Source organism: Sinohyriopsis cumingii, chromosome 11, assembly GCF_028554795.1.
Source record: "Sinohyriopsis cumingii isolate HCF-2022 chromosome 11, ASM2855479v2, whole genome shotgun sequence".
Taxonomy (NCBI): domain Eukaryota; kingdom Metazoa; phylum Mollusca; class Bivalvia; order Unionida; family Unionidae; genus Sinohyriopsis; species Sinohyriopsis cumingii.
The window spans coordinates 86,904,890-86,918,910 of NC_142971.1; the positions used below are offsets into that span (position 1 = coordinate 86,904,890).

The 14,021-nt window shown below is 34.0% G+C and overlaps 1 protein-coding gene across 1 annotated transcript in view; it reads left to right on the forward strand.

Annotated features, from left to right (window-relative positions):
- LOC149788908 (hepatocyte growth factor receptor-like) overlaps positions 1-14,021 on the forward strand; it is a 163,983-nt gene that overhangs the window by 57,710 nt on the left and 92,252 nt on the right. Inside the window, exon 7 of the mRNA XM_089975039.1 lies at positions 1,447-1,546. Coding sequence (XP_089831165.1) covers positions 1,447-1,546 — 100 coding nt within the window. The remainder of the gene's footprint in view (positions 1-1,446; positions 1,547-14,021) is intronic.

Below are 14,021 nucleotides of genomic sequence, written 5' to 3' on the forward strand. Positions count from 1 at the left end.
AACAAAGATGCTGATATATGTAATGAGGTGAAATTACAGGGTGTAAAACTTGCAGACCATAAATCATTATGGATCAAACATGACCTCTTTATCCTTTTCTCTTGCATTTTTTTTATGATGTGCCCACAGGCAAGTAGCTAGAAACTTGAACTTGCTAGAACCAAATTTGAGATTGTCCTCAGACAAAATGATTTGTAAATCCATGCCAAGCAATTTTATAAAAGCATGAACATGTGTGTATTAATAACACTCCATGATATATGTAAATGTTTCAAGCAAGTCACTTTGAGGTGAGCATGTGTGTTGCATCTTTCTATGACCTATTTTCTAGGATTATTAAAAATGGAGAAATATTATCTAAAAGCATGGACTTGTGTATTTTGAAAATAATGTGTGATTTGTCTGCAGTTTTCAAGCAAGTCATCGTGATGAAAGGAAGTCATCGTGAGTTGTGTATTTCACCAAACTGGATTTGTACTTTCTAGGTTTTATACAAATTTAAAATATATATATATATATATATATATATATATATATATATATATATATATATATATATATATATATATATACACACATGTCCATATGTCCATATTTTAATGTATCACCCTTTTTTCTATTACCACTAAAATGTTAACTGTCCACTGATGATTTATTTTACAATGGCTGTCATAAATTAAAACCGGGGCACTAATTTTTATATTTTGTCAAATTCTCAAAAAATAAATGTATCATTCTTCTAGAGTACTATTCAGGTTGACATCGAACTTTATAATTTGTATGTATCTATGGATGAACATGTATCTGCACAAAAAATTGGGTCACTGTGACATGCTTTACTGGATTTAATGCAAAATGGTTATACAGTTGTGTCTGGTCTCCCATTCTAGAGCCTTTTCACCTATTATTACCAAACTTCAAAACAGAAATTTGTCACTGTGACACCTATTCCAGCCAGCAAAACTGCATTGTTTGTATATTGAGATTAAGCTGAGTCACAAAAAATGGGGTTGATGTGACCTACAGGTACATGATATGGTCAGTTACACAGTTATAATGATACCAACTCCTACCACAGAAGTAGCTTTTTCTTACAAGCTCCTGATCATGTTTTTGTTTTTCCATAGCAGCCACATGAAATTACAAAAACTACTAAATAAAGTCAACTTTTTTAAATCTGATTTTGTAGGAATGAATTAACTGAAGTGTTGGCAGCAAACAGAAATAACAACAGCTGACATGCTCTATCACTCAGCTTTCTTATTAATGGCTATATATTGTACATTTTGACAGGTTGCTCATAACACAGATTAACTGCAAATTTTGAATGTGAATACATGTAGAAATTAGATGAGTGGATGAGCATGTATTATGCTTTCATGTGATGACTCATTGGTAGTGACTAATTAACAGGTTCTCTGTAATGTTCCAAATCATTCTTTTCAGTGTGACTTGTATAACCGTGTCCAGTGTTAAAGAAACTCAAGGACCCATCATTATTAGTGTGCTTGGCAAAAGTGGACAGCATGGAATTTTCACCTATAAGGTACATAATGCTAAGGATGCAAAGTAAGAATGCTTTGAAGATCAACATATAAAGAATAGGAAAAGAGTGATAACATTTGTAGTTGTGAAAAAGAAATAAAAAAAGAAAAGAAATAAACATGATGAAGTATTTCTGTATAGCATATAACTGGTAGGGTGAAATAAATAGAGTAAAGTTTTAGTTGTGAATGTTGGCAAAGGGAGAGGTAAACAGTAATGCATGTCTTTGTTTGAAATTGAAGTAGAGTAGGTGGAAGAGGAGGATATACAGTAATGATTAAGTCAGGAACACAAAGTTCCTGTGGCCATTGTAATTGATTAGAAGTTGTGAAATTTTGTGAAAGTATTTTTAGCACAAATGGAAACTTTCAAAAATGGGAATAATTATCAACAAATGTATGATGTTGTAGTCAAGTTTATACATGTATCTATCATTATTCTGACTTGATAAATATTGAGATTGAAATATTACTCCTTTTGGGGATGGCATTTTCATTCACTCTGATTGTAAATATGGGGTAGAATATCAAAACAAGGAAAAGAGAAGTAACAAGTCACCATTATGGATCACTGACATCTCACCTCTGTCTGTGCGGATTCGAGTCTTGGGCTCAGCCAAAGTGGGTACATGGGAAAGCTTGCTAGTAGCTTCTTGTGGGCCGGTGGTTCTTTCCCCAGTTCTTCCTCCACCATTTATACTGGCCACCATATATAGCCTATCTTGTGCTGAAAAATGGCATTAAACCCTATAACAGTAACAAAAAAAAGTGGGAAAGACAGGTATCATGCAGTTTTATATACAAAAATGAAATAAGAGATATTTCACAGAAAAAAGAGAACTGTAATTATGTATGAAATTTATTGAATTTTGCATTCTGGCAATTGATTTGTGCAGTTAATTATTCATTTAAAATTATTTTGAAACAACTGCCCGTATTCAGCAACAACCTGTTCATTATTAAATATCCAGATTTTTTACTTTATCCAATTGAGGAACTTGTAAGTATGGCACAATTCCACTCAACAAATAAACTGACATGAGATTTGTATTGTGGGGGGAGAAATTTTGTTCCTTCCCAATATTTAAAAAACCAAAATTATGGGGAAGATGTATTTACTGCCAGTTTTATTTTCAGTATTCATTATATATGTACTGTGTCCATCAGTATTTATAAGAATTTATGGAATGTCTGTATTAAACAGTACGAGTTTGTTAATGCTAGGATAAAATTAACTTGAAGCCAGGTCCGTAAAATTTGGCCCCCAAATCCCCATCTCCCACCCCACCACTGCCACCACCATCTTAATGTCCGCACTAATTGCAGTGGAGGAATTTTGCTTTGTCCCATCATCTGTCAATATGTTTGTATATGGAAGCTAAGGAGCTAGATTGTGCAAAACTACTTAATATAAGGAAATGGAATTTTGTGGGCATATTTATTTGCATATATAATAATATATGTTGGGAAGCTATTTTGTAACTGCATTTTCATGTTTTGTGCATATATAAGTTAGCCTAGCTCATTGTTTGATATTGATTTTTGCCTGGATAAAGCTATTACCTGGTTGACGAACCTTTGGTAGTGTTATATATATTTGATTTAATTATATCTGATTTAATATATATTTATTTCAATTTATTTGTTTGTCAGTTTTAATTTTTTTTTAGTTTTCATTACATGTTTTTTTAATGTAAATTTATTCACTAGAGATATTTTTTTAGAAAATAGTTTGTCCTTGACTTAGTTTATAAACACCAGATGTTGATCTAAATCCTGACCTTATTTCAGAATTTGTAGCAACCTTCGTAAACAAGTTCTATTTTATTTTAAAATGATTGGTTGTTTCCAAGGGGATGATAGGACTTTGTCTTTAAGATATAAACAATTTTTATTAAATTTTTTATTTCTTAAGAGTAAAAATGATTGGTTTTCATCAGGGTTACACTAGGGAAACGTGATCTGTAACAAGTACTTGCTTCTATAAGCTTCCAAAAGATGATCACGTGACCCTAGTTTATGTTTTAGAAAGCCCATATAACCCATGTTTTGGAGAATTAATCTCAGTAGAAGCTGGGCTGTTAAACTGTTAGTTGTATGTTGTGCTGTTTGGAGTTATTTCAGATTACTTGGTTTGGAGTCATTTCAAGTTACTTGGATTCAAAAGGATTAATTCTGTTATTTTTCTGGAAAATATGTGTGCTCATGTAATACTGCGGAACAAGGGCAGGTTTTTTATAAAAATTTATTCAGCTATCAGAAACTGGGGTGATAAGTTTTATTTCTACAAGGAACTAGTCTTTAACACTACAGATTGCAGCATACGTCATCGTCTTCCATCTTGGATTCTTTGTCGGGATTCAAACGTGAAATCAGTAGAACATTTTGTTACCAGAGCTAATTGGCAAAGAAAGCTCTTGAGAATGATTTTGTTAAGGAAAGTATTCCTTTAGCTGATGTGTGTTGGTCAGGCTTTTGATGAGGTCACTTTCACTCCTTTTTTGGATCAATCAGAAGGTATTGATCACAGTGATCCTCTTTTAACAACTCATTCTCTTTATTCTAATCAGGGTGATAAATGACAATCACATGTCATTGAACAGGAAAAAGATCCTGAGATCTCCCGTTTTGTTTCAGAAGGCCATTAGTGAAACTGAAGCTACTGAAGTTCCTGTCTGTTATTTCATTAAAAATGGAATTCTTATGAGAAAATGGAGACCTTCCAATGTACCTGCTGATGAGGAATGGTCAGTGAACTGTCAAGTTGTAGTTCCAAAACCTTACAGACAGGAAATACTTAGTCTGGCCCATGAAACTCCATTGGCTGGTCATTTAGGGATCAATAAAACTTATCACAAGATCTTAACTCACTTTTATTGGCCAAAAATCAAAAGTGATGTTGATAAATACTGTAGATCTTGTCATACCTGTCAGATGGTAGGAAAACCAAATCAGCAAATTCCCAAAGCTCATCTACAACCTATTCCTGCCTTTGAGGAACCATTCAGTAGAATTATGGTAGATTGTATTGGTCCCTTACCTAAGACCAAGGGGCCCCGAGTGGCCGAGTTATCTAAAGCGCTCTCTGTTATGGATCACTGCCATCTCACCTCTGTCTGCATGGGTTCAAGTCTCGGGCTCACCCATGTGGATATATGAGAATGCTCGCCGGTAGCTTCTCGTGGGTCGGTAGTTCTTTCTGGGGTTTTCCCGGGTTCTTCCTCCACCATTAATACTGGCCGCCATGTATAGCCTATCTTGTGCTGAAAAATGGCATTAAACCCTATAAAAACAACAACAACCTAAGACCAAATCAGGTAACCAATACCTGTTGACCATTATGCATGCGTCAGCAAAGTTTCCAGAGGCAATTCCCTTGAGGAATATAAAATATAATAGTAAAAGCTTTGATAAAGTCTTTTGCTAATTTGGCCTTCTAACTCCAATATCCAATTGGGTCAAGGGTTAAATTTTAGGTCTGGAACTTTCCAGCCTACATAATTGCTTGAATGTGGCATTCAGCAATTCAATCAGATGTGAAGTTATGGTTTGACAGAACTATAGTGGAGTTTTGTAATAGTGGGGTTCTGTCTCTCTTGCTCATTCTTCAGATTTTTCTTCAGATTAGAAAATATGGCCCTTACAAGGTTAAAAAGAAAATGAATGAGTTAAATTATAATATTAGTGCTCCTGGGATCTAAATAAATGATAGGAGTACCAGTATATTGAAATAGATAGCCAGGTTAAACATGCAGTTCGTAGAAACCCAGTTGACCCACTGTAAAGGCTGTCCTCTCCTAATGAGATTCATCTAATTCAATTTGATGATACCCCGACTTCATATCCAGCACTAAAATATTTAGATCCATCCAAACAGTCCAAGATAACTTCAATTCTGAGCAAGGCATAGGAATTCTTTATTGTCATCTTATTCAACTGCCGAAAATCAATGCACAGGTGAAGTTTTCCATCTTCCTCACTAAAACAACATTGCTGGACCAAGGACTATGTGATTTACGAATCACACCACTAGCAAGTAACTGGTGCAGGTGATCTTTCACCTCACTGTACATGGAAGGGGGTAAAAAGAGCTTCCAATACTCTGGTAAAGTTCCATGGAACAAGCTTCCACTACATGTAAACATTTGCTGGAAATATTAGAGTATTTAAGAAGAGATATCATGAACATGTATGTGCATCTAATAGATAATGGAATTTAGTATTTTAATACTAAACATGTAAAAATAAACAGTAATTATTGCTATTTTCATATAATGTGCATTGTTATTCTCTCCTTAAGAGAGCCTCAAGGGAGAATAGTCCTTGACTAATGAGTCACCCTCTATAAATAAAACATTATTATTGTTATTATTATTATTATTATTGGACAGTATCTTTGTTTAAAAGGTGTTTCATCGATTAGATTGATGCAATACTTTACAGCTGCCACAAATCCGAAATCTGTTTCACTTCTGGAAAAGATGTCTTCAGATTTCTTTATAAGATCTATTCCTTTTTCACACACAATAGCTCTAGGCAGAATACTAATTGTCCTGGCAGTCACATTTGACACATGAACTTCTATCAGACCATTCCTTGTGTAGTTTTAAGTCACCAGTCCTAGAGAAATGTCTAAGTCTTCATTTACGGTGGACATCACTGATTTCTGAAGCAGAGCACCTGTTGAATGATAAGGTACCTCTTTATCAAAGAAGGTTCGCAATATCACATTGCTATTGCTTTCTACAATAATATCATGTTACTCTGCACTCTTCAAAACACCTAGACAAAAGTTTCTCTTCTGCTAACTGCTTTTCTCGCAAGGTCAAACATTTGAATGTCAAATACCACGGAGTTGGCATTATTTAATCAAGCTGTCTGCATAAATCTTGCTCCATGCTCACTTTTGCATTCCTCTAGAGCATGCATCAAGTAACTTGTCCCTAGCAACACAGGAATGTGACTGCTGTAGTTGTCTGGCACAACTAGCATTCGACAACGTTGTCTTTCCACATTTGGCAGAATGTTACTTTCTATTTCAACATTTATGCAGCCATTATATATGGTAACTTATCTCCATTCACACATTCAGAAGGTCTGTAATGGGCTCAGTCAGAGTCGTCTTCAAACTCTTGTTATAAAATGTCTGGCTAACTGTTGATATGGTCGATCCGGTATAAATCGGTGAATTTACTCAAATACCATTGATGACAACAGAATTTCATTAGCTGGTCCTACTAGCTCTATTGTGTCAGTTCCTTTATGCTTCTTGGGGCAACCCCTTGGAAAGCCTAAATGTTTGCCTCCAGCCATAGGCCTCATGAAGTTTAAATCCCATTTCAAATGGTCTAGTTGAACATGACAAGCAAAAGCAATGTGTCTGATTTGCCCACAGCACCAGCATATTCAGTCTCTCCTCTCATCAGTATTATTTATCCCAAATCAATTCCTGTAGTGTTGCTGGTTGTTGGATAAGTGGGATGCTGAATACTCCTTAAGCATCCTGACTCCATGTGACAACTGCTGGACAAAATCCCTCAATTCACTTAGCTCATGGTTGAAGTTGATGCCATATTAAGATGGGTAGTTCTCTTCGTGCATTTTAGCTCATCTTCCCATTGCCTGTGTTCAGATTCAATATGACGAAGAGCTACTCTCAATTCGTCAAATGTATTGAGTGAGTCAAACTTATGGCCAGACAGCCATAATTGTCTGTTTAAGTCCTGTCCACAGTATAAACCTTAGCACATCATTTCTCTCACTGGTCTTCACCAACCCTTTCTGGACAGCTTTGTTCAACAAATCTTCCAGCCTACAACTCCTTGCAGAAATTTCTTTGTCCTCATTCTGGTGAACACTGTAAAAGTCAGCTAACAAAGTCTCTTTCAAATCTACATTGCCATACACACTGTCCAGCTTTGATAATAACTCCTTAATGGATGCTGTTGGACCCAATCGCATAGCAATCCGTCCAGCTTCTCAAGGAACGTCGGATGGCATGAGATACCTGGTCCTGTGGATACATGCCTTGTTGTAAGCATGTAACTTAATAATTCATGCAATGTTTCACTCTTCCTGTCTCCTGAAAATGATGATATCCTATCCATGTGGTAGTGTGACAGATATAGGACCACTGGTCACGGACGCAGTTGCAGGATTAGCATCCCAACAAAGACGTAAAGTCTGCAATCCACTTTGCGAAATCTTCAGGTGTGTCCCCAGCTGTACATTTTCCAAGGTTATATTTGGAATTTTGACCTAAAACCTTGGACATCTGAGGTTTTTCCATGGTTTTCCTAGGAAAACCTGGGAAACCTCAGACAGTGCAGATATTTTGTCCAAGGTTTTATAAGCAAAACTTGGACATTATCTCGTACATTTAAAAAAACCTAGGAAATACCTTGGACAAAGCCTTAGACATGAGAACTTAAGCTTATTTTTGGCTCAGAAAAACCTCAGAAATAAGAACTTAGTCATTTCTTAGCTTGGACACAGCTTGGAAATGTAGACTTAGAAATTTTTTAGCCAGGAATCAGACCTGATCTGTTTTTACTGTGTGCTTAGAGATTTCTCTATATTTATTCAAATGTAATTTTTACAGTTTATTAAAATGAATAATGTTTATCATTAAAAAAACAACTAACAAGTCTAGGATTTGAATTAAAAAATTGAGTTAATTAATGTTGATCGATTGATAATGTGTTTTACAGTGTACCATCTCAGTTCAGGCATCATGGTACCAAACAGGATCACAGATTTTGGTTTCACATCTTATTTACATGGAGATAAAAATATGAGATAAAGAACCAAAACACACACACACACACACACACACACACACATATATATATATATATATATATATATATATATATATATATATATATATATATATATATATATATATATATATATATGCTGGAATATCCAGTTAGAAAAATTCTTAGCATGCATACACTTTTAATCACTTCATACAATCATCTTACTGTAACACAGTGGTCCTAATTCTAATATATATATATATATATATATATATATATATATATATATATATATATATATATATATATATATATATATATATATATATATATCTGTGTGTACTAAGCACTTCAAGTTCTGTCGGGAATTTGTTATTTTATTTTTAACATTTTCATTTTTTTATTTTTGACCCAAGTAAAAAGTGCTGGGGTCAGCAGCTTAAATGGCGACGGTCAGCTTACCGCAAACTTTTATTTGTTTCGCCTGTAATGGTGCTTCCGGTCTGCAGATGATCGGAATCTGGGAGATAATTTAATGTTATAGAACAAAATTTAGATAATAATAATAATAATGAGGACGTATAGCGCCTAATCTTTAGAAGCTCCAAGCGCTTTACTACATCAGACAGCACATGATTACAAAAAGAAACACCATGAAATTAGAAAACATAAAAAACATGCTGAGAATATTTAAGGTAGGAAACATTATTAGGTCTTTAAGTTTATTCTTGCAGTCGAAATAAGTGAGTTTTGAGAGCACTCTTGAATGTGATCACTGTGTCTAAGTTCAGTGGGCAATTCATTCCACGATGGGTCTTGGTATGCAAAAGAACGCTGTCCATATGACTTTGTTTTCATAGTGGGAATAATGAGTATACGATTGTCAGAAGAGGAGTGTAAGTATCTTGCTGGTGTGAACACATCGTTGAGGTCGGATAGGTATGTTGGACTAGAGTCCGTCAGTAAAACATAGCACAGAAAAAATTTTGTGTTTGATTCTGGATTGAATGGATAGCCAGTGTAGGGTACAGAGCAGCTGGAAGGTGTGCTCCGATCGTGGTACTCTAAGTATGATCCGAGCAGCTGTGTTTTGAACTTTTTGAAGTTTTTGCAGTAGATATTGAGATGAACCAGACAGAATTGAGTTACAATAGTCCAGTCTTGAATGTACTAATGAACACACAAGTGTTTAAGTGGCATCAGCTGAAAGATATTTGCAAATGGAGCTGATTTGTCTCAGCTCAAGATATGCAGCCTTGCATATGTCCATGATATGTTGGTGCAATGTGAGAGTACTGTCCAGAGTAACACCTAGGTTTTGTACTGATTGTGTGAATTTAATGTTGGTGTTGCTGATATTTATTGTTTGAGGTAAATAATGTAAATGAGAAAGTCTTTGTGTTGTGATCAGAATGGCCTCAGTTTTATCATCATTCATCTGCAGCTTGTTACATGTCATCCATGATTTCACATCAGAAATGCACCTCTCTACACCTTGGATGGTAGCATCAACTGCAGGTGTGTGGTTAGATTTGTATATTTGGGTGTCATAAGTGTACAATTGGTGAGACACTGGATGATGATCTATGACACTTGAGAGCAGCTGAGTGTACAGAATGAAGAGAACAGGTCCAAGAACAGACCCCTGTGGAACACCACAACATAGATTAACTGGGAGTGGAGTGTGTTCCATTTGCAGACGCAATTTGTGTCCTGTTGACCAAGTAGGACTTGAACCACAGTAAGGCTGTATCATGAATGCCAAATACATGCTGGAGACAGTGAAGTAATATGTCATGGTCTATTGTGTCAAATGCTGCAGACAAATCAAGGAGGGTGAGGAGCTGTAATCTTTCCGCTATCCAAAGCAGAGAGAATGTCATTAACTACTTTTAGAAAAGTAGTTTCAGTACTGTGGCGAGGGCGATATGCAGATTGTACATTGCTAAAAGGACTGTTTGAATTCAGATGAGATGCAAGCTGGGATAGAACCTTTTCTAAGATTTTTTATATGAATGGGAAATTAGAAACTGGGCAGTTGTTCTTTAAATCATTATGGTCTAGTGTTGGTTTCTTCAGCAGAGGCTTTACAATGGCAGTTTTGAAAAATGATGGGAAATTCCCATGATGAGAGACAGGTATTAATAACATTGAAGGACCCTATGTAATGCTCGTAGCAGGTGCTTATCTACTAACTGCTTTTAAATTTTAAAAAAGTTTTAAAATGTTCTGGGAAATATTTCTTTTGCTTTCTTCCATTGGTTGCAGAACATGGAATTATCCAATCACAGCAGTTGATTGATCAATCTTGTACGCATCATAATAATAAATTTGAAAGTGGTCCATTGAAAGCAAACTGGTCTGTGAAAACTTGAGTTTTAAAGGAAAGGATTCATCAATCACCATAACTTGTTTGCATTATGTATATGATAATCCTATTACCGGAAATGTTCGTAACCTGCTAAATATTGTTCAGCCAAGAAAGGCACTCAAAGATTACAAAGTCAGAGATTTGTTTTCTGCAAGCTTGTCGAGTTTTATTACAGAAGGAATTATTGGAAGGATTTGAGGTAAGTTCATTTCTTTTTTTTATTATGTTACATTAAATTTGAAAAAGATAAGAACGTTTATTGGCTCTCATTTTATAGGCCGGCTGTACACTGCATTAGTTCTTCAGTTGATTGCGTTTGTTTTCAAAGGGAATGGGGTTGTTTGGCTAACTATAAATATTGTATGATGTCTTTTACCCACTAGGCATTGCACCTTCCGTCAGCCATATTGTTTTTGGACAAACATGTAGGTCTACAGCGTTCACTAAATCTTATTTGTTGTTTTTATGTTTTTCTCATTGACAGCTTGTGTGAGTTGTAGGAGAAGGATATTTTAATAAAAAATAATTGTGAAACAATGGTATGGAAATTGGACTGAGTGTTTCTGCTTCTATGCATTGTTTAATCCTTATAGATATATGATAATAATATAATAATAATCATCTGTTATTATTGTAGTTGTTTTTCTAATTTTCTTTTTGTGAGAATCAGTTGTAATTCTTTGGAAGTGAATGATACAAGAATATAGTACATTTTAATGATAACAATTATTTAAATATGCCCATTTATAATAGAGCAAAGCAAACTAACCCATTAACATTAGTTGGATTTTTTTTAAAAAGAAATGGTTTTAATTATTTATTATTATTATTAAACATGAAAGTGAATTCATGTTTAAAATTGTTGAAAGAACAATAAAATCTGAACAGTATTTAATGACTCAAAAATGGATCTTAGAATAACAGTGTACATAATTATTATAGTACATTAAATTAGAAGAATAGGTTTATGAATAGTGTTAAAGACATGAAAGAAGAGAACAGAACATCAGTGCATAAATAAGTTGTTAGGCGGCAAGAAAATCTACAAAGCAATCAGATTCATTACTTCATCAGTATACTAATGAAAAGCTATATTACTTTATCCATTTTCCTTAAGTACAGTATTTTATAATTTAAATAATTGTACTGGCTTGCCATATTATCATGTGTTTGTCCATAATTGCTGCTGCATTCTACTGAGATATGAGGTAGTGATTCATGATGTCACATAACCTTGCAAACTCGGATAGTATATGCCCTTCATTTTGGGTGTAAATTTGTGCACCATATTAAAATGATTAATGCTCACTCCTGTCAAATGTTGATGTTATTAAATAGCACTTAAATTGGATTTCTTTTATTTGTCTAATTGAAAAAGAAATATGGATTCTGATACAAATATCATGCTCTGTCTTACCTGTTGCATTCAAATTTGCAAAAATGCAAGCATCACTGATCTCTTAACTTTATAAAGGATGTCAGGTTACATAATTTTAAAGTTCAATGTGGGCAGAGAAATCTATATATATAAATGAATATATTATTAATACTGAAATATTACTGATTTTGAACACAGTTTAAATATTATTGCTTTCCTATTTGTGTAGGATAAGTATGATCATAAGCAATGTTTTGTCAATTTTGCTCCATATTGGCTACCATGGAATGAAATTTCAAGCGCAACTGTAAGGACATGTGTTTCACTATTAGTATATTACAATCATCAAACAAACAATACACTGAATACATATCATAATCAAAGTCAATGCATAGCAAGTTCAACTGGAGTTTTATATGATCAACGTAATTGCATGCACTTGAGAAAAAACATGGTGTTTATTCTTTTTCATTGTAAACTTATAAAAAATGTTGACGTTTTAAAGGAAATTGCACAAAAAAAATATTTATGTCCTTACTAGCTATAGCTTTACCTCTGTAAACAACCGATAAATGGCACATATGCAGAATTAATCCGAAAATCTTGTTTGCCGCAATAATATAGATCCCACAATAATACAGTCGAGTATACAGTGAAATAATGATACATTAGTTTGAACTTGTCAGGCATTGAACCAGTAACAGAATATAATCTTCACTATATTGGTTATAAAAAGTTTAGAATGATGGTCCCAAATTCAAAAAAGTCAATTAACAGAAATATAGCATTTTCAGGTTTAATACCTTGTTTTCTTAACGAAAGGATTCCAAACATGATTTGTAAACTGAAGGTTGCCAATAACAGTTATGTTATATGCATACTGTTTGTTTTATTAATTCATCACATTTTATATTTTCAAAAATTTTTTTTTTTCAGAACTGATCCAAAAGAAATGGCAGAATATCAAAGAGGCAATGATAAACAAGAAAATCATTGAAGTGCTAAACCCATCACAAAACCAGTATATAGATGGATGGATTTACAAAATTAAATGGACAATTTGGCACTAAATGAATCTTATGGGCGTTTTTTTATATGTGGACCTATTTATAAAAAAAATTGTATGTGTTGAACAAATTAAAAATAAAATGTATTCCTATATTCTGTAATATTTGTTTCATTATTTTTGGTCTGATGTTTTATGCCAGAGAGATGTCCGAGGAATCCTCGAACAATATGTCAGGGAACACCTCGACAATATATCCAAGGAATCCTCGGACATACAGAATGTTTGAAAACCATGGACATATCTGAGGATTCATAGGAAACCTTGGAGTATTGTTTCCAAAAAGCCTTGGAAGTCCGAGGTCAACCTTGGACGTTTGACAATAAAATCCTTGGACATTGGTTTAAAAAAAAATTTGTCCTTGAACTATTACCTCGGAAAATCAGCAACCAATACTCTGAGGTTTTTCCTAGGAACATTTGTCCAAGGTTTCCTAGGAAACCTCGGAATATGTACAACCAGGTCTGCCTTTTTGGGTTTGACCTTTAAAGCCTTAAAGCCCCATCTGTGTTTTGAGCTTCTTCTGAACTCCATATCTACTAAAAAAAAGTGTACAATCAAATGACAAAATGCAAGAACTTCTGCGCAATATATATATATATATATATATATATATATATATATATATATATATATATATATATATATATATATATAATGCCAGTTAAACAAAAATTTCGCAATAAGGATCACTCTGTAAGAACAATTATTGTGTTGTCAGTAAGTTCAGGAAGGAAATTCCATTAATATGAGCATCTGTTACGATGGGTTGCTATATGATGGACTTAAGGTACAAATGCACAAAATAATATATAACAAGTTCAAATATTCATAGATGTTTCTGTAATAAATACAAATTCAACTTGTACTGATGATAACCATACTTCATAGAATAATTTGG